The 22,148-nt window shown below is 41.5% G+C and overlaps 1 protein-coding gene across 3 annotated transcripts in view; it reads right to left on the bottom strand.

Moving 5' to 3' along the window:
• Positions 1-622: 622 nt before the first annotated feature.
• Positions 623-22,148, bottom strand: part of CNTN5 (contactin 5) — a 2,213,095-nt gene continuing 2,191,569 nt past the window's right edge. For 2 of the 3 annotated variants that reach the window (XM_073613049.1, XM_073613050.1), the window contains 2 exons: positions 13,818-13,986; positions 623-1,614 (listed from right to left, as the gene is read on the bottom strand). In XM_073613049.1, the coding sequence (XP_073469150.1) occupies positions 1,517-1,614; positions 13,818-13,986 (267 nt within the window). In that variant the 3' untranslated portion in view covers positions 623-1,516. The remainder of the gene's footprint in view (positions 1,615-13,817; positions 13,987-22,148) is intronic. The other variant, XM_073613051.1, reaches the window with a different exon arrangement.

Below are 22,148 nucleotides of genomic sequence, written 5' to 3'. Positions count from 1 at the left end.
TAAAGATATGGATGAGCGAATTTGGGATGAAGGAACTTGACTGGCCTGCACAAGTCCTGACCTCAACCCGATAGAGCACCTTTGGGATGAATTAGAGCGGAGACTGTGAGCCAGGCCTTCTCATCCACATAGTTACATAGTAGGTGAGGTTGACAAAAGACACAAGTCCATCAAGTCCAACCTATGTGTGTGATTATATGTCAGTATTACATTGTATATCCCTGTATGTTGCGGTCGTTCAGGTGCTTATCTAAAATTTTTGAAAGTATCAGTGCTCCCCGTTGAGACCACCACCCGTGGACCCCACATCCCTATTGTGGGGTCACCAGTACAGTATTTGTAAAAATGCGCCTGACCTCACAAATGCACTTCTGGGAGAATGATCAAACATTCCCATAGACACACTCCTAAACCTTGTGGACAGCCTTCCCAGAAGAGTTGAAGCTGTTATAGCTGCAAAGGGTGGGCCAACTCAATATTAAACCCTACGGACTAAGACTGGGATGCCATTAAAGTTCATGTGTGTGTAAAGACAGGTGTCCCAATACTTTTGAATATATAAAAAAACATAAGTGCCACACAATCCTTATATAAGAACACTGTAGCACAGTCACACCGGGAAAATGTGTCTGTTTACTCCCTGAGCAGACACTCCTATTGTTGGTCTTACCTTGATAGAACAAGTGATTGGTCAGGAAAAAAAACATCCTGGACAGCAGATTGCTTCCCTGTGCTTAGCTGGTTTGGTGTACCTGCACGGGTCAATGGTGACTAATAGACAAAATTATATTTCCCAATACAATTGCTATTGGCTAGATCAGACAATTATCGCATGACTATGCTCAATAACTGACGGTTTTAAGGCTGATTCATTTTAGTCTTATTTACAACTCATGTTCTTCAAAAAAAACAAAATATCATTTATTTTGAAAACCAAACCTTCTAAGTGCTTTAATCAAGAGAACACGTCTCCTAAGTTACAGTGAAACTAGCTTCATGAATGCAGCTGATAATTAACATGTTATACATTATCTGTATTTTTTTTTTTGCCGTTTACATCTGTATTTTATCAGAACATAACAAGAGTGTACATAACACCAGATCTATACCTGTAAATCATAGCATATCATTCAATTCCACATATGTATTTCACACCACTGCTTCAACAAGGTCAAGGTATATGCTCCAGTAATTTGCTAAGAATTTATTAAAAAAAACAAAAAAAAAAAACAAAACAAAAACAAAACCCAGAGCATTTACAGTTACTGTACCATTTTCTTTACAGAAGCTCATAAAGGCTATTTGCAAAGTCTATTTATACATATATATATATAATTTTTTTATAAAAAAAGAAACCAAAAATTTGCGATATATCTCCAGTTCTTTTTTTGTTTCTGTTTTTGTTTTATGACGTAGTCTTTGGGTGTTTCAGTTAGGTCCAGGCTTCCAATGTTTTCACAGAGCCAGTAACTATGATCATGTCATCAATACAAAACCAATAAAAAAGAATCCATCTTCACCATGATGTCGTTGGAACAACCAGTACCAACAGCAAAGTTAAAGAAGACGAAGAGGCTGAAATATTGTGTAGTGTAGACTGCGCATTTGTTATACCTGAAAAAAAAAAAAAAAAAGGCAATGTTACGTATAGTCAACAGATAAAAATAAAAATCCAAAATATTATGGAACAGAACAGCTGGAGGTGAGGCAAAAGAAAATCACTATCTATAAAGCTGAACATTAGGCATATATAAACAAGACAAAAATGAATAAAAATAGACAAGAAAATAATAAATTAAATGCTCCTTATCTTCAACCACCCAAATACTTATGTCAGGGGTGTCCAAACTTTTGACCTTCCTGGGCCACATTGGAAAGAAGTGGAATTGTCTTGGGGCACACATAAAATACACTAAGGCAACATAAAACTAGTGCGATATTCGACATTGTTTTTTTAATACATCAGTATCTGGTTTGATGGATTTAGTAGCAATTCTCAATGAATTTTCAAGATGCTCATCAGATATTTTGGTTCTAATTTTGCCCTTTGTGTTATTCATCCTTGAAAATAGTTGCTCACAAATATAGGTGCTGCTGAAAACTGATGACATGAATAAGGTGTGATTGTGAGGAGTTGGATATTTTTCTTTGGGAAGATAAAGATAAAAGTCCAGTAAAGAGACACTGTCAAATGCATTTTAAGAAAAATCCCCCCCAAAAAATGTAACCTTTTTAAGTAAGTTTACGATTTTGTGTTGGGCCGCATTCATAGCCGTCTTGGACTGCATGCGGCCTATGGGCCACAGGTTGGACACCTTTGACTTATGTAAAAAAATATTAGTTAGCCTTATTTTTTTTTTTTCAGAAGCTAAAGCAGCCCTGTATTCATTATTGCATCATTAAAGTGGAGTTCCAATTAAAAAAAAAAAGTCAGCCGCTACAATTACTGCAGCTGCTGACTTTTAATAATCAGACACTTATAGGGCGTACACACGGTCGGACTTTGTTCGGACATTCCGACAACAAAATCCATGGATTTTTTCCGACGGATGTTGGCTCAAACTTGTCTTGCATACACACGGTCACACAAAGTTGTCGGAAAATCCGATCGTTCTGAGCGCGGTGACGTAAAACACGTACGTCGGGACTATAAACGGGGCAGTGGCCAATAGCTTTCATCTCTTTATTTATTCTGAGCATGCGTGGCACTTTGTCCGTCGAATTTGTGTACACACGATCGGAATTTCCGACAACGGATTTTGTTGATTTTATCTCCTGCTCTCCAACTTTGTGTGTCGGAAAATCCGATGGAAAATGTCCGATGGAGCCCACACACGGTCGGAATTTCCGACAACACGCTCCGATCGGACATTTTCCATCGGAAAATCCGACCGTGTGTATGGGCCATTACTGTCCCAGGGATCCAGTGATGCGGAGGAACGAACCCCCCATTCGTCTCCCCTTCCTCTCTGTGGCGCCGGCATTGTCACTGTGGGCGCCCGCCTGTGGTTTCACAGCCAGGCACGCACTGCGCATGCGTGAGCCGCACTGTGACTGGCCGGGCAATCATCTGGGACATGTGACGTGTCCTAGATGATTGCCGAGAGGGAGGGGTGATCTCCCCTCCGGCACTGCATGGTGCACCGGGAGGAAGTGGGAGCTGGAACCCTCTTAAAAGAGGGTTTCCGCTCCCCCCCCCCCCTAAAAAAATGACATGCCAATTGTGGCATGTCAGGGGGTCACCTTCCCTTGAAGTGTAAGTTCCATTTTTGGGTGGAATTCCGTATTAAGTATATTTGTTTAAAAGCAAGCGGTATAAAAACCTAAATTTTATATCTACAAAAGTGTAGTGCTATAATCAACATAAACTAGCCAAAATAATAAAATAATATACATTGTTCACTGTAATAAATTCAAAAATAAATATTTGAACCTCCCGTGTACCACTCCTATAAAATATTATATATATATATATATATATATATATATATATATATATATATATATATATACACATATATATATATATATATATATATATATACAGTATATGCTTTGATGCTTTGTACAGCAATAAACCTTCCGACCAGAATGTGTTTTTTCACACTTACAGTAGCTATTTAGGTATTGGTAGAGCAGCGAATATTTTTGGTTTTATTTTAGTGTGATTACCTATATTAGACTTGGGGGGTTATTTACGAAAGGAAAATACACTTTGCACTACAAGTGCAAACTACAAGTGCGGACTGCACGAAATTGCACTGAAAGTGGACTTGGAAGTGCAGTCGCTGTAAATCTGAGGGGTAGATCTGAAATCAGGGGAAGCTCTGCTGATTTTATCATCCAATCACGTACAAGCTAAAAATGCTGTTTTTTATTTTCCTTGCATGTCCCCCTCGGATCTACAGTGACTGCACTTCCAAGTGCACTTTCAGTGCAATTTCAAATGTACTTTACACTTGTAGTTTGCACGTGTAGTGCTGTAAATTATAAACAAATATATACCGCGCTGTCTATAAAAGAAATCAAACAAAAATTGAAAAAAAAACTAAAGTAGCCAGTGGGGGGGGGGGGGGGGGTGCGTGGCCTGTTGATCCTGCAGAGAATCCTCTCCTCGCCACACGCAATCGCCCAGAAACGACCCCTAACAGTCTCCAGACACCCCAGGACCCCAAAAACGGCAGCTAGATCGGGTATGATGACCCGTGGGAACCAGGGGGACGCTGCAGCTTCAGCCTCCCAGGAATTCCAAGATGGCGCCGGGCACCCTCAGCCTCAGAGGACACCACGAGGCCAGGACAAGAAACCGGAGCAAGGGGGTAAGCTACCAAAACTCCCTAAGACAAAAGACCAGCCCAGAGACATGCTTTATTATGTCCAAAAACTGGCAGGAACTATGAAAGTGACACAGGCTGCTTCACAGCACACAGCAGTGTCTGCGGTGCAGGCAGACAGAGACGACACAGACAGGCTGGAAGAAACTGATTCCATGGAGTCTGTCCCTGACCCCATGCCTGCTCTGTTTGATATGCAGACAGTCCCCAACCATCACTGAGTGATATTTTACAGGCTGTGCATAAATGCACAGCATCGGTGGACGATCTTAAAGAGAAATTTGGGGGGCTGAAGGAGACAGTCTCTTTACTACGCCATGATATACAAAAAAATCAGAGAGAGGACCACCGCGGTAGAAGGGAGAGTGAGTGACATGGAGGATCATATGCCCCATCTGAACAGGGAAGTGAGAGTAGCAGCTCAGCAGGCCCACCAGGCGTTCGATAAAACGGACGACATCGAGAACCGTCTGAGACGCAACAATGTCCGCATAGTGGGGCTCCCTGAGAAGGTGGAGGGGAGGGACCCCACTACATTTATTGAAGGCTGGCTACAAGAAGTGTTTGGAAAGGAGGCATTCTCACCCCTATACGCCCTGGAAAGGGCACATCGGGTGCCGCCATGTCCTCTCCCGCCTGGTAGCCCCCCGAGGTCAGTGCTTGCCAGACTCCTGAATTACAGGGGTCGCGAGGTGGTGCTTCGTATGGCCAGGGAAAAGGGAGCAGTACACTTCGATGGCGCCAGAATATCCTTCTACCCAAACTTTTCCGCAGAAGTACAGCGCAATAGGTCTAAATTTATGGATGTCAAAAAAACGTCTACGTTACAGTTACAACGTCTGCAGTTAAAGTATGCCATGCTCTTCCCGTCCAGGCTACGCATTACAGCAGGAGACCAAAACCACTTTTTTGAAAACGCCCAAGAAGCAGCAGACTGGCTGGACCGAAATGAGCAGGGCCTTCGACGGCCAGGACGAAAAAATGGAGATGGATGGCAAAGTCGTATCAACATCAGCTGGGCATGAAGGGCGCCCTATCACTTGTGCAGCTTTTACAGAGCTTAAAGAGGACTTACACTAAAATTCCACTATCAGCGAATGGAAGTCCAATTGCAATCTGTTTTTGTTTATTCACAAGTTTAACCGCACATGCGGTGAGAACGTAAGTGCAATGTGTGCTTTAAGCCTACTGTCTAGATTGATATGGCACAGGTATCTTTGCCCAGTTGGCAAAAAGTTGAATGTTAATGGTCAAACCCTGTGGCTGCTGGGAATCATTTACTCTGCCATGGTGGCAATTACAGAATCGCAGATTGTATCCCACTTATTGGTTCAACAGCATACTCACAGGTATGCGCAGAGGCGCAAATGTTTGTTCACCAGTTTTCTACTGCATCTCCAGTGCACGTGTTACTTTAATATAGCCCAATGGTTGCTACGCCACTTCCTCTGACCTCAGTATAGTCCCCAACAGGGAAGATAAAGGATATATATCTGCAGCTGCAATAGTGTTTTATATGCATAGATTGATATATAATGGTATGACATGTCTTGTACACCTATAATGTCATGGAATGTGCGGGGGGTAAATGATCCATTGAAGAGAACAATGATATCTACGGTCATGCGAAGGATCCACCCCGCCATAATTGGCCTGCAGGAGACTCACCTGCAGGACAATACGGTTAGCTTCCTGCAATATGCATGGGTGGGGAAGGCATATCATTCCACTTACTCCGCCTTCTCTCGTGGAGTGAGCGTACTGATACACAAGGCCATAACATACCAAGAATTAGACTCCCTGATAGATATATCTGGTAGATTTATTATCCTACAATGTAAAATATATACTGTTACCATGATTCTGGCGTTTGTATACATACCACCCCCCGTTTTCGCGGGAAGTGTTGCAATTACTAGTATCATATATGACCAATAAACCAGACATTCCACTACTAATTATGGGGGACTTTAACTGCTGCCTAGACCCCAGAATAGACAGGCACCCCCCTATGGTACCACCTAAGGGAGGTAACGGAACTTCCCTTAGTCGTCTCTTGATGGAAATAGGATGGACTGATTTATGGCGTATTCGTAACCCAAATCATAAGCAGTTTTCATGCTTCTCCAAGACACATGGTTCATTATCCCGTATAGACCTCTGTGTTGGCACCCCTGATATGGTGGGATACACCTCGAAAGTGGAATATTACCCACGAGGAGTATCTGACCACTCCCCATTAGTCATATGCAACCCACTAGTTTACTATCTAAGGCTCCATGGAAACTAAATGCCTTCTGGCTTAAATTATTTACTTCACATGAACAGATAGAGGTTCAAATCCATGACTTCCTTAGAACACATAGACAGCACACAGATATCCTGAACAAATGGGAAAAGCTTAAAGCATACTGTAGAGGTATATTCATTCAGGAAATACAAATGCTTAAACAGAATACCTCGGCTCTGCTAGAGCAGGCGGGGGACTTGGTGAGGCAACTAGAGCTAGCATTTGTGACTGATCCCACTGATTCTGCAAGGGAGGCATGGATCGCGGCTCAGGACTCCTTAGACCGCGTGAGATCCTCCGCTGCAGAACGTAAAAGATTTTTTACAAAACTGGCGTTTTATGAGGAGGGGGAAAAGACGGGCCGCCTATTAGCCAAAATCGTAAAATCACAACAACAATCACCAGCCATAGGAGCCATTCAAGCTGCCAATGGCAAGATAGTTAACACTCGATGCTATCATCTCCGAGCTGGCCAATTTTTATATGGACTTATACAAGTCCATAGAGACCTACTCAGATGAAGATCTTAACGCATTTATGACTAACATTAATTTACCCTCATTGTCTGCTGAGGCGAGACAACAACTGGATGCTCCAATAACTATTGAAGAGCGCCAGGTGGCGGTGAGTTTCCCTACCTGTAAGGCGCCAGGGGATGATGGCCTCTCAATGGAGGTATATTCTCAATATGGAGAGAAACTGTTGCCAGAACTCCTAAAAGTTTTCAACACCAGCTTAACTGAAGGCAGACTACCAGAATCCATGACCAGAGCAAACGTGATCCTATTGCTTAAGCCAGGGAAGGATCCTGTTGACCCGGGCTCCTACAGGCCCATATCCTTGCTCCAAAGTGATGTAAAGATCCTTGCTAAGGTCTTGGCGATCCGGGTCAACGGGATAATATCCTCCATACATCCAGACCAGGCTGGCTTCATGCCACAAAAATTCACAGCCACAAACCTTAGAAGGTTGTATATGAACATGCAAATACAAGCTGACAATGAGGGTCACAGAGCTCTCCTGTCCCTGGACGCCAACAAGGCGTTTGACAGCATCAGTTGGAGATACCTATGGGCGACACTGGATAAATTTGGCTTTGGACAGCGGTTTATAGCATGGATAAAGCTGCTGTATGCAGCTTCCCAGGCCAATATTAGAGTAGCAAACAGGATGTCGGACGCTTTCGCTCTGGGCAGGGGGACGAGGCAGGGATGCCCGCTGTCCCCCCTGCTCTTTGCGATCGCAATAGAACCTCTGGCGGCTCGGATAAGGGATAGCCCACAGATAGAGGGATTTAAATATGGTGACTTGCATGAAAAGCTCATGTTATATGCGGATGACATGCTGCTCTTCCTGGGAGACACCAGTCAGTCGTTGATAGGAGTGATGGCTATAATAGAACAGTTTGGACATTTCTCAGGCCTGACTATAAATTGGTCTAAGTTGGCCCTAATGATGTTGGACGAGTGTCGGGATGTGAGTTTGCCCGACTCCTGTCCTATTCCAATCACCACCAGTTTTAAACATTTGGGTGTCCAGATATCAGCAAACATTGGGGACTATTGTTCCTTAAATATATTCCCATTACTGTCCCGTTTCCGCGACAAAATAAACACATGGAACAACCTTATGATGTCACTAGCTGGTAAGGCAAACTTAATTAAAATGATTTTAATGCCCCAATTATTATATTTCCTCCACAACTCACCAGTAGTGATACATCTAAAAATTTTCAGAGTAGTCAACACCCTCTTCAGGCGGTTGCTCTGGCACAACAAAGCTCCCAGAGTTCGGGCAGTTACAGTACCCCAAAGACGGCAGAGGGTTAGCGGTTCCCAACCCTTGGCTGTATTATATTGCGGCACAGTTGCAACATCTTGTAGGCTCTATGACACACGAACCAAAGGGCTCAGCGGCGCGATTGATGCTTTTTGCAACGGGTGCAGAGACCATTCCTTTGGGTCTGGAGGCACAAATGTTTGCAAAATCTAATAAAAAAACTCCGACATTATCCCTGGTGCAGAAAGTATGGAACAAAGGAAGACAACTCCAGGGGGTGCAGGGATTTACAGAATACAGCCCAATATGGGGAAATCGCACTTATGTGGAGCTGGCTAAGTTACAGCGTGAGCCCAGATGGAGGTCTCACAGGGTGACCATGCTGTTTCACATATTTAGACATGGTAGACTGAAGTCCTTTGCAGAGTTACAGGCCACATTTAATCTTCCAGATAATATGTATTATTCATATTTACAGCTTCGGCATGCGGTTGTGGTGCGCAAGGAGACGCCGGTGAGTGGGAAGTATATCCCACTCCGGTGTTTCATGTACTGCAATCCTCCAGTGCAACAAAAGGGATTATTTCCATGTGTTATCAAATGCTACTTACCAAACACCTATATGCTTATCCATGCAAGGCAATAGATGCATGGAGGAGGGACCTGGGCCAGTTAACTGAGGATCAATGGGAGGAAGCGTTACAAGCCATACCTACATGCTCCCTCAATGTGGCGCAAAAAGTATACCAATTATATATAATACTTAGGGTGCACTATACTTCAACAAAATTACACAGGATGGGTAGAGTGGCGGACCCCCTGTGCTGCCAATGTCTGCAGCACAGCGCGGACCTTATACACCTCTTGTGGCGTTGCCCGAAGCTCCATCTGTATTGGCATGAGGTGGTCAATACACTAAATGGAGTGTTCCAAACAACGGTACCTGTAGACCCTATGTGCTGTCTGTTAGGGGTATTGGATGATGTAATCCCGGAGGAACAAACTAGAGTGTCCTTCTCCAGGGCCTTGTTTCAAGCTAGAAAACTTATCCTAATGGCATGGAAGTCTGCAGTACCGCCTTCCGTTAAAACATGGATATCACATATGGGTAAAACTCTCATTATGGAAAAATACATATACCAACACAGAGGGTGCCCAAGCAGGTTTGAATGCATTTGGTCTAGATGGTTAGACACACCAGGACTTAGCCCTGGAGAACTAGTATTGACTAGGCTTTTACAGTGTCCTTAGATGAAAAAATAAATATACATGGAAAGGATATGTACTATATGTGGGTTGGAAGGGAGGATGGGAGTTATTTTAAACTGAATAATATGGAATAAAGGGTTATGTAGCACCATTGTAAGAACTTGTGCTGTATACATTGTATAAGTATGACACTGACATGTGTGACATTGTGCATTGGAAGATGTATTTATCAAAAATGTTCAATAAAAACCTTTCTGATTTAAAAGAAAAAAAAGTAGCCAGCACAGCAGTGGATAAAGTTGCAAAAATGACAAATTGGGTGAAATGTGCAGCGCTTATGTTATCATATAAACCATAACAAATAATATGAGTACAAAAAACGTGAATAATAGATGATGTGCTCAAAAATACTCCAAACAGTCCTCTATTATGACATGTGATGTCTTTAAACAGAGGAAATTGGACGTGTGATGTGGGGAGGATATGCTGTGACCACTGTCTTCTTTTATACAAGCGCTTGATTTTACTGCTAAACACGTGAGTGTATTTCCTTTGCTTTTCATGTAGTAAAATTTCCATACGGAGTTACGCTATATGCCTTCCTCTTACTTTTAATGGTAGGGCTGACTGCCTATATCTACTGAGTCCATCCATACCTTACATCTGTTCGGAGGTCCATCTGGAGGTCATATCTGGATAGAGCATCTGGTCCCCTTGGTATATTATACCACAAAGCTTGATTGCTGTACACCTATTTGAGTTCAATCCCTCTGGTAAGCAGCTTCTGGTGTCTTTGGTGGTGGATCTACTATCAACTGTTATTACATCATACATATTTGAAGTTAAAGACTGTCACTATATTATATCCACATGTGGTTGAGGATTATCAACACACATGATTGAAGCTTGTCACTGACTTTTTTTTGGACATCACACGTCCAAGTTTCTCTGTTTATAGACATCACATGTCATAATAGAGGACTGTTTGGAGTATTTTTGAGCACATCATCTATTATTCACATTTTTGTACTCATATTATTTGTTATGGTTTATATGATCACATAAGCGCTGCACATTTCACCCAATTTGCACTTGTAGTGCAAAGTGGATTTGCCTTTCGTAAATAACCCCCATGGCATTATCCTTTTGCAGACTGGGAGAGAAAGAATCGGTACAATGAGCCAATTAGTTATGCTGCAATGCTCATGAGCTAGCAAGGTCATATTGGTAGGAGGACAGAGAAACAAGCTCAGCCGTCTGCTGCTTCCTTTCACTTTCCAGTGATAGGCTGGGGAGGTACAAGACCTGTAACAAGCTGTTAACAGCAGCAGAGAAAAATCAGGTCCCCTGCCCTGGGAAACAAGACTGTGCTGTATGTCAGAATTGTGAAGGCCTGGAGAATGTATATAACCAAATATGGTGGAGTTTCTCCCTGTTACAAGTGTGTGCATACCATATCTTGTCCCTCAGCAGGAGGGGCCTCTGGCCATTATAAATACGGGGGGTTGCCAACACATTTTTATTAAAATACAGGAATTCTTTTTTCAGACAGGTCAGGGTTGTTTTGGTGGCAAAAGGGGGACCTTACTCAATAATAGGTAAGTGGTCATGTTATGGTGTTTATGTATTTAAACAATTATTTGGAAGCTGTAGACGAGGTTCCAATAGTGAAAAAAGTACCAAGAGTAAGGGAGCTATAGACCACGATGGTCTGGGTATTGTGCTGTCAGGTGGATATTAATCTGACCAGAGATATTAAACAATATCTCAAAGGCTTCATTCATCAGCTGGACTAAATGATACAAGAAGCACAGACTCATTTACATGTGTAGAACAAAATGATCTATTAGAGCACTTTGCCATGTTTACTGAGAAATTTTTGATCAGACATAATGCAAATTCAAAGCCGACACCTCTCTACTCATTACTGAACATTCATGGCTCATTGTGTATTCATCACGCACTTTTACAGTGCTCTGGAATAGGCATGTAATAGGTAATGTCTCATTTGATCCATCAAGTCACAATAATGGAGCAGCTTTGTAAATGGAATCCCGTGTAATGGGGCACGTTTAAAACCAGGTGAATTAACTTTATTTCATTTAGAAGTGTGCAATGCTGTTTTTAGGTTCCATTTGGTCCCTGTGTTTAAATCATTATAATATGTGTTGTGGCGTTGTCATAGTCGACAACTTATCAAAATATATGTGTATAACAAAAAATACATATATATATATATATATATATATATATATATATATATATATATAACATACACACACACATACAGGACCCGCTAGAAGTCTTTGAAAAAGGTAAGCATGTATAAAAAGAAAATTGGGCTTTTACCAATGGCGTTTTGCACTTGGACTGCCTAGTTATTTATTTTACACCATGCAGAATAAATAATTGGCGTCTGACACCATCATTTTGCTTTGTGTTGGCTGCTTTGTAAAAGCCCTATCAGTTGGGAATTATAGAAGTTTTGGTGGAGAGCTTGCCAAGAGACCACAGGAAGCAAAAACTCAACATGTCACTTATATTGCCAGCAATCTAAGTGAAATTAAAATATCAGTTTGGCTGGACTTGCCGACCACCCGCCGCAGTTGCACTGCAGCAAGGTGGCACGGCTGCACGAAACGTACCCATACGTCCTTCCGTGCAATAGCCACTGGGTGGCGCGTGCGCCCTTTGGCAACAGGGGGAGCCAATCAGCCGGTCTGGCGGGCGTGATGTCCGCCGGAACCCGCTGATTGTTCCCCAGAGAAATAGAACGGCGGTCTGCCAATGTAAACAAGGCAGACAGATGTTCTGTCAGAGATGAACACTGCTCCACTGTTAATCAGGAACACGGATCACTGTGTCCATGCAGTGAGCCCACTCCCCTCACAGTAAGAAAGCACAAACAGGGAACACACTTAACCCATTGATCGCCCCTGATGTTAACCCCTCCCCAGGCAGTGTCATTTATACTGTGTCAGTGCATATTTTTAGCACTGATCACTGTAATGATGTCACTGGTTCCCCCAAAAATTGTCCAAAGTGTCAGTTTGGTGTCCGATCTGTCCGCTGCAATGTTGCAGTCTGGCTAAAAATCGCTGATCACCACCAATACTAGTAAAAAAAATAATAAATAAATAAAAATGCCATAAATCTGTCCGCTATTTTATAGATGCGATAACTTTTGTGCAAACCAATCAATATGCACTTATTGGGATTTTTTGTTTTTTTACCAAAAATATGTAGCAGAATACATATTGGTCTGAATTGATGAAGAAATTAGATTTTTTTACATTTTTTTATTGGATATGTTTTATAGCAGAATGTAAAAAATATTGTTTTTTTTTTTTTTTTTCAAAATTGTCAGGCTTTTTTTGTTTCTAGTGCAAAAAATAAAAACCACAGAGGTGATCAAATACCGCTAAAAGAAAGCTCTATTTGTGGGGGGAAAAAGGATGATAAATTTTATTTGGGTTCAGCCTCGCACGATCGCGCAATTGTTAGTTAAAGTAACTCAGTGCAGTATCAAAAAAAAATGGCCAGGGGGTGAAACCTTCCAGTCCTTAAGTATTTAAAAGCTGCATAAAACAAACTAATTTTGTTTTTATGTTTAAGCTAAGGCCCCTTTCACACTGGGGCGGTGGGGGCGTTGGCGGTACAACAGCGCTATTTTTAGCGCTGCTGTACCGTCGTTCTTGCAGCGGTATTCGGCCGCTAGCGGTGCGGTTTTAACCTCCGCTGGCGGCCGAAAAAGGGTTAAAATCCCTCGTACAGCGCGGCTATAGCCGCGGTATTGCCGCGGTATAGCCGCGCTGTCCCATTGATTTCAATGGGCAGGAGCGGTGAAGGAGCGGTGAATACACCGCTCCTTCACCGCTCCAAAAAAGCGGTTTGCAGGACTTTTTTCACCGTCCTGCCTGCGCACCGCTTCAGTGTGAAAGCCCTCGGGCTTTCACACTGAACAAACAGCGGAGGCTGTTTAGGGGCGGTTTGCAGGCGGTATTTTTAGCGCAATACAGCCTGCAAACCACCCCAGTGTGAAAGGGGTAAGTGTTACAGTACACAGGAGGGGAGTGGAATTTGCCTGACATTCCCATCCCGTACAAAATAAATCTCTGGAGGAATCTGATTCTTTGGAAGCTCATGTTAGGTTTCAGTAAATAAGTACAAATCTACAATACAGAGTATTCTGACTCCGAACATACCTGAATAAGACGGCACTCTGATTTGAGAGCTGGCTGTCCCATCTCCGCCTTCACTAACGGCTCGGACCTCTATGATATAAAAGCCGGAGTCAGGCAGCAGAACCACTGCTGATGTTGTCTGTGTTTGGATGACTTGGCTGTTGCTGTGACCTTCTTGTCTCAACATGACCTGCGGATTAAGAAATAGAAAAATTGCCTGTTATGCCTTAATACAAAGGTAGAACACCAGATTGGAGATTTAGACAGAGGCCACGGATCTGTGACCTTTCACAGACTCACTATACGTTTCAATCTAAAAACAGAGAGAAAAATACCAAATTTATCATGCAGAGAACGGCAATTCCGTTGTGTTCAGGCCTGAAACCTGCTAGAAATCCACATTGCACTCCCAATAGATAGAGACAGGACAATTACCCCTCTATTATATCCAGTCTTAAATACAAATTCCAGTCCTCACCAAGGTTCTTTTCAGTGATATTATTACAAACTAATAATGTTAACCAATTAACAGTCAGTGTGCTGAGGTATACTATGTGGGTAGCCATTATTAGGCTTACCGGGATTTTTTCTTTCTCTGAATGTGGTGATTAACTTAAAGTGGAACTTTGGACAGTTGGTAAATCATAACAATTATGCCCCCAGCCCTGTTTTGTCAGGGTGATGATCTAATTCCAGCTTACTCCACAGTCCCAAAGCAGCCAGCTTCTGGTCCTCCTCTATACCACACTGGAATGTAGGTGGACACTCCTACATCACCATGTGCAATGCAGACCACTGGTGGCTGCCGGTCCTTCACTGTGCATGATGAAGTTAGCAAGAAGGGCAGTGACAAGACTGGTAGGCAACCTATTGAAATGCGTTGCTATTTCTGGCAAAGAAGAGCAGAGCAATGTGGGGGGGGACTCCAATGTCAACATGTACAATGCAGAACCAAAGCAAAGAAATTCAATTGCATGTGTTTGAGCATAGACATGTGCAGAATGGAAAAATTTGTTTAGTTTAGTTCCGGATTTAGTATCCATTCACCAAAAGAATGTAAAAAGTGAGTAAAGACACAACACAAATTTTTGACAATTCCTTTGTTCATTAAAAAAAATGTTCCCCCCGTGTAGATCCATCGTCAATCATGGAGCAGGCAGTCGGTGGGAGCATTAGACGAGACCGGAGGTTTTTTTTTTTTTCTTTTTTTGGTTCCGGCTGTGCGGCAGGCGTCGTGATTGATGATGGATCTACATCGGGGGGACAGTGTTTTTCAATTTTAATAAAGGAATTGTCAAAAACTCTGTGTTTTTATTACTTTTTGATGAATGGGTAGGAATACTATGTACCCCATACTCATTCACATGGGGGGGGGGGGGATCTATCTTCCATACCTGAGCTTGACGGAGTTTATTACTCATTGAAAAGAAACCTGAGAGAAATGCATAGGCTGCTATTATTGACTCCTCATTCTGTAATTGCTAGTCCTCTGTCTTTCATGTTGATCCCCTGGCTTTAGTAATTTAACCCAGAACAAGAATGTAATAAAAAGATATACGTTTATTGACATTCCGGGCCTGCATCAGGGGCAACAAAAATACTGAATCCAGAGGATCAGCATAACAACCAGTCAACTAGGAGGTCAGCAATGACAGCCTTCATTCCAGGAAAAGTTTTAATTTTAGGGAAACGTGCCAGGAGAGAAATATGGAGACTTTGATTTCTATCCTCTCCTTTGGAAACTTTTAGCTGCCTGACCGTGCTTACTCCAAGTCAATTACTCAATTACTGCAATATTCAAAAGCAGACCAACAAGGGGAGTTTACGCATTTCTCTCATGAGAGGTGTACTTTAAGGGTGGTAGGTGCAGACTTTCAAATCCTCTTTTTAGGACCCCTTCACATTTGTCTGTTTCCTAACCCATACCTCCCAACTTTTTGAGATGGGAATGAGGGACACCTATCAGCAAAAGTATGCAGGCATAAGACACACCCCTGGCCACGCCCCCTTAAAGGTGAATTGTCCAAAAAAACAAGATTGGTTAAACCCACAAGTGCTTTTGTTACCACTACTTTTCCTTCACATATTGGCTTTTGGAATTTACAAATGCAGCAATTTAGAAATCAGATGAAAGGTTCAGCGCTAGAAAACACTTTTTGATAGATAAAAAGTGCATCTTATATACATCTATATAGATCAGACCAAAATGAGGGACAAATGAGGAGGAATGAGGGACAGAGGGACATTGCTCCAAATCAGGGACAGTCCCTCGAAATCAGGGACAGTTGGGAACTATGCCTAACCGCATGTGTGTTAGTGCACAGCTGTATTGTGTATTAACTTGTGTTGCATTAATGGGCTTCTAACACACAGAAATGGAACAAATACCGGACTTACAACGTTCATTATTGAAGTGCAGCATGGCATGTTCCATTGACATCTACTGTATTGTTCTACGTGAATGGCCCTGCAATGCACTGCAACAGTACTGTATATCATAAACATAAAGCCATCTATCCAGATTGCATACGGCTTATTAGTGCAAGATATGGCAACCATGGGTATATTAGAAAGAATTATTATTCAGGTTTAGTAGGTCAAAAGGAACCATAAACTGCTCCATTAGCACCTTCTAAAGTGCGGTACTACCTTCCTAAAATAGAAACTATTAACATATAAGGACTTCAATACACAGTCCAATCATACAATCCAAAATGTATTCATGATCAATTCTCTAGACATTTATAATATGTGTCATGGCTCTTTATCATTCATCTCTACTAATCTCAACAGTGTGAATCTGCTGGGGATAAGAGCAATTTGCAACTTCTGAAACCCCAAAGTGCATAAAGGAAATAAAATCTGTGTTTTAATGGAAAAGAAGAACTAGCAAAGCCTGCTGTCACCGGTGAAGATTTTAATTCTACTATGGCACTCCTGTCTATGGTGCCGGCATAAGTAATTCCATGCCAAAGCATATATATTACGTTTGCTTTTATTGTTTACTGGCTTCTACTTATTTATCCTCTTCTGATACAAGTTTGACTATCCGTGTACGTGCTTTCAAACAATGTATCCCATCTGCTACTATTTCTTATTTACCCACGCTTACAGTATATTCCCTGGCGCAGCTGAAAGCATGATTAATGATCAATAAACAAAAAAATCCAGCCACTTATTTTACACACAGAATTTAAAAGGATCTGTCCCCCAGATATGATAATTAATTTATAATTAAAGTCCAGCTTATTGTAACTCTTGATGATCTCACTATTATAGTTTCTTACTCTGTTGTAACACACCTTTGGGTTTTGTATGTTCTTTTGGTGTTCCCCTTCAACTGTATTTTGTACCATGTAAATTAAAATCTAATAGGGAGTGAGGGGCCCCTCCTAGTCTGACAATACATATGAGCTAGGATACTAAATGCAAAGATCCAACCACAGGGCTTTCATAATAGAATCATGGGCCCCTGGTCAAAGTAATGTACTGGAGCCCCTACAGCCTGCCCCATCTTATGCACCTACCCTCAAGAATGAAAGTATAAATAGTTGATAGAATTAAACATATATGTATTAGTATCAGATTATTATAAAACAATTCAGGATTTATATAATGCAGTGCAGGGGTGTACTTATAAGATACCGCCCCCTCCTCTGTCCATTCATAACCAAAGCATAGTAAACTGTGTTTACTATGCTTCAGTTTGTGAATGATTGGGAAGCTTTGTATAGAGCTATTCCTGTCCATTCATTTTGTGCAGCTAAAACTGCAGAGATGGAAATTGAGGGCTGTGTCCCCAATCCCCATTCTCATGGGGCTTTTAATTAAAAAAAAAGAATAATAATAAAAATAAAATTGTAAAAAATATATATAAAATAAAATGGAAAAACAATAAAAAAAACTGTTTACACCAGTGGCAGAATTACCAAGGTGGCAAAAGTCGTACTTGCAAATGGGCCCTGGCATTCCGTCACCGCCACTAGGCAGGAACTGGCCCGCTGTAGAACATGTGAAAGGGTCCCGCTGCAGGACTGTAACAAAGGACCCCAGGATCAATGGGAAGGACCCCAGGACAGGAAGGAAGGGCCCCAGGCTTGGAGGGAAGGACCCTGGCCGGGGGTTAGGGGGGCCATTCATAGCCCAGAAGGTTCTAGTTACACCTCTGGTGCAGTGTTTTACAATGTATAGGGAGACAGTACAGTGACAATGCAACCTAAGACAAGAGGGTTAGGAGAGCCCTGCTCGTGTGAGTTTACAATTTAAAAGGGATCAGCAAGTGATACATAAAAGTAAATGTGTTGAGAGGTTTGATGGAAAAGGTAAATGGTTCAGTTGTTAGGTAAAAGCTGGATAGGCTTCCCTAAAGAGAAGAGTTTTCAGGTATCACCTAGAGGTGGACAGAATAGGAGACAGCTGCACAGGTTGGAATGAAGAATTGCAGAGGAGGGAAGAGGCTATGATGAAGTAAGCATGGGAGAAGGTGATGAGGAAGCTAGTTGTAGGAGGTCTTGGAAGGAGTACAGAGCATGGTTTGGGAGATATTTTGAGACAAGGTTGGTGATGAAGCTTGGGGCAGAATTGTGGAGGGCTTTGTTGTTCTTAGCAAGTTGAATTTATTTGTGTAGAGATACCCCAAAAAAGAGGACATTGCAATTGTTGAGGTGAGAAATAAAAAGGTAGTAAAACTTTAGCTGGATAGTGTCATTGGTAAAAAAATGTCCTATTTTGGAAATATTACAGAGGTGAAGGATGCGAGGTATGGACAATGATTGGATATGGGGCTATGGGGCCAGAAGGGCAGTTTAAAGTCAAGGATCACACCTAACACCCTGGCATAAGGGAAGGGACTGATAGTTGTGCTATTGATCTCAATGGAAATGTTAGAAAAAGAGGGTGGGGGGCAGAGAAATATTATCAGCTTGTTTATGGAAATATTATGTTTTAGAAAGTGGTGTCACATCCTTACTGATATGTCAGTTGGTAAATTAGTAATGTGTAAGAAAAATGAAGGGGTGTGCTTAGGAGTAGAGAGATAGATTAACCTCCTGCCGACCAGCCGTGGCAGTTATACTGGGGCAGGTTGGTTCGGCTGCGCGAATCGCCGTAGGTGCACGTCGGTTTGTGCATGTGGTTCTCTGGGTGCGCCGAATGGCCAGCGGGGGGAGCCAATCAGCGACTCGATGTCCACCGATCCTTTTTCCGCAGAGACAGAACGGGGATCTGCCTGTGTAAACAAGGCAGATCTCCGTTCTGACAGGGGATGACACAGAATCTAGTCTTTCTGCTATGCAGGAAGACAGATCTGTGTGTTGTCCCAGGCAGCCCATCCCCCCACAAAATTAGAAACAAACAGAGGGAGCACATTTAACCCTTTGATCGCAACTGATGTTAACCCCTTCTCTGCCAGTGTCATTAGTACAATGTCAGTGTATATTTTTAGCTCTGATCACTGTAATAATGTCACTGGTTCCCAAAAAGTGTAAAAAATGGCAGCTAGGTGTCCGATCTCTCTGCCGCAATGTCGCAGTCCCGCTAAAAATCATTGATCACCGCCATTACTAGTAAAAAATAAATAAATATAAAAATGTCATAACTCTATCCCCTTTTTTGTAGACGCTATAACGCTTATTGGGGTTTTTTTTTTTTTACCAAAAATATGTAGCAGAATACATATTGTCCTAAATTTATGAAGAAATTCGATTTTTAAAAAATTTTTATTGGGTATGTTTTATAGCAGAAAGTAAAAAAATATTATTTTTTCTTCAAAATTGATGGTCTTTTTTTGTTTATAGCAGAAAAAATAAAAACAGCAGAGGTGATCAAATACCATCAAAAGAAAGCTCTATTTGTGGGGGAAAAAAAGGACATGCATTCTATTTGGGTACAGCATCACATGACTGTGCAATTGTCAGTTAAAGTAACGCAGTGCCCTCCTTCCCCCTTCTGTTAAAAAAAAAAGTAACGCAGTGCCGTATTGCAAAAAATGGCCTGGTCAGGAAGGGGGTAAATTCTTACGGGCCGAAGTGGTTAATGTGTCATAGAGAGGTGTTGGAAGCCATGCAAGACTATCAATTGGTCAAGGGAGGAGGTGTTTGATAAAGAATAGAGGGGCCATATAGAAAGAGGAAGGGGAGAAGAGGAGATGGAATTGTAGGTGATGTTGAAGGTGTGCTGAGATAGGTGGGAGAAGAACCAAAAAAGAGCAGAGTCTTGGAGGACAAGGGAGTGAAGTTTTATGAGGAGGAGCAGGTGGTCTACTATATCACAAGCAGCAAAGGTCTAATAGTATGATTATGGAGTAGTGGTCATTGCTTTTAGTAGTTAGTAAGTGATTAGTGAATTTCAGAAGAGCAGTTTCTGTGGAATGTTGCAGCCTGTAAGGTATTGAGAAGGTTGTTATCTGAACACAGGGAAAGTTTGTGCACAGAAACAAACTTTTCCACCGACTGCTTTTCTCATTGTTGAGCAAATCTACAAAACCTCAAAATCTGGTCAGGTCACAAAGATTATGATTACTCCTGGACATTAAATGGTTAAGCAAAGCACTGTAGAAGTAACTTTGAAAAATCTTTTAATTGGAGGTCTTATACAAATATAGAGTGATGTACTTATTTTTCTACAATAGTAGTCTTAGTTGTATTCTATATTGCCACAGTGTTTTATGATATGTGTCTACGGCAGTCTACTACTACTATTACTATTTCATTTAAACAAATATTCTACTATACTCATTGATTCTACTATAATCTACTATTGATTTCACTGGATGCTTTTGTTTAAATAAATATAGACTAAAAATATAAATGAAACAAACATTTATAGCCGTATAGGCAGTGCTTGATTGTATGTGATCTTTTTGTATATACTGCTGACAAAAACCATTAGAAGTAGATAAAGAGAACACAAAGGAAAGAAAAGAGAAATCTGACAGTGTGTAAGCTAGTCTAGACAGTAAAAACAAAACACCATCAATGTGTTCAGACTAGTGCATGTACCCAGAGCAAAATAATGTTTCAAAAGCTTTTTTGTTTAAGCATCACTAAAGGTTCTCTTGACCTGAAGGGCTGTCGAACACCGTGCCTTCCTTCATTCTTTGTCTCGACTGCTTTGACCATTAAACTTAAAGTAAACCTGCACCTACTAGGGTTCCATGGAATTTTCCCAGAGACTGACATTCTTCTCATTGACCACCAATGTTGGAAGCCATTTTTTCCACTGACCGCTGATGTAAGGTATTTCTTTTATGGGCATTATTATTACTTTTCGTTTTTTTTTTATTATTACTGAAAATTATTATTTTTATTTATAGCATTTGCATGTCAAATATTATACATCATGTCAAATACACTAGGTATGCCATCGTCTTTATTCTTTTTTTATTATTGTATTATATTTATTATATCTTTTATATTATATATTTATATTTTACAGATATTAATGACATAATGTGAGCTGTAGATTCCTTTTTTTCAGGGGATCCCTGAGACCAGAAAATTATTTTATAGGTTCCTTTGGGAAAAAAGATTGAGAAAGGCTGCCCAAAAGTTGAATAAACGTTAAGCATTTGCAGTGGGCAACATCATGTCTGTCCTTTCTTTACTATTACTCCTTCTTTCCCAACAAAAAGTAAGTACTTCTGGGTGGCGAACACATGATACATCTTCAACCTCCTACTATTCAACACCTGATGCACAAGCAGTCAATCATCAGGTCTGAGTGCTTTCACAGTATATTAAAGTGAGTACCTATACAGCAGGGCTTTTTTTCAGCAGGAATGTAGGGGAAAGCTCCAGCACTGAATGTATGTAATTGCAAGAGGTGGTGGGGTGTTCTGGAGGGTCTATTGTTGCTGGGAGTACTTCTATTGTTGCTGGTGGGGGATCTATTGTTGCTAAGGAGTTCTTATGTTGCTGGGGAGGTCCTATGTTGCTGGGAGGGATGTACTGTTGAGAGAGGGGTCTATTACTAGAGGGTCTATTAAAGATGGCTGCTGGGAGATCTATTGTTACTGGCAGGGTCTATTGTTGCTGGTGTGTATTTTATTGGTGGGGATTGTTGATAGGGGATCTATTGCTGCTGGCATGGGGTCACTCTGTAGGGGTCAGTTCTGTGAAAAAATGCCCTGCTATTATATATATATATATACACACACAGTGGATATAAAAAGTCTACACACCCTGTTAAAATGTCAGGTTTCTGTGATGTAAAAAAAGAGACTTTTTCTACTTTCATCGTGACCTATAAACTGACTGTACAACTCAGTTGAAAAACAAACTGTAATCTTTTAGATGGAGGGAAGTAAAAAAATAAAATAAAATAATATGGTTGCATAAGTGTGCACACCCTTAA

The sequence above is a fragment of the Aquarana catesbeiana genome, linkage group LG02 (genome assembly GCF_042186555.1).
Source record: "Aquarana catesbeiana isolate 2022-GZ linkage group LG02, ASM4218655v1, whole genome shotgun sequence".
Classification (NCBI taxonomy): domain Eukaryota; kingdom Metazoa; phylum Chordata; class Amphibia; order Anura; family Ranidae; genus Aquarana; species Aquarana catesbeiana.
The sequence above is the reverse complement of the archived record's forward strand: the minus strand, read 5'-3'. Positions and strand labels throughout refer to the sequence as shown.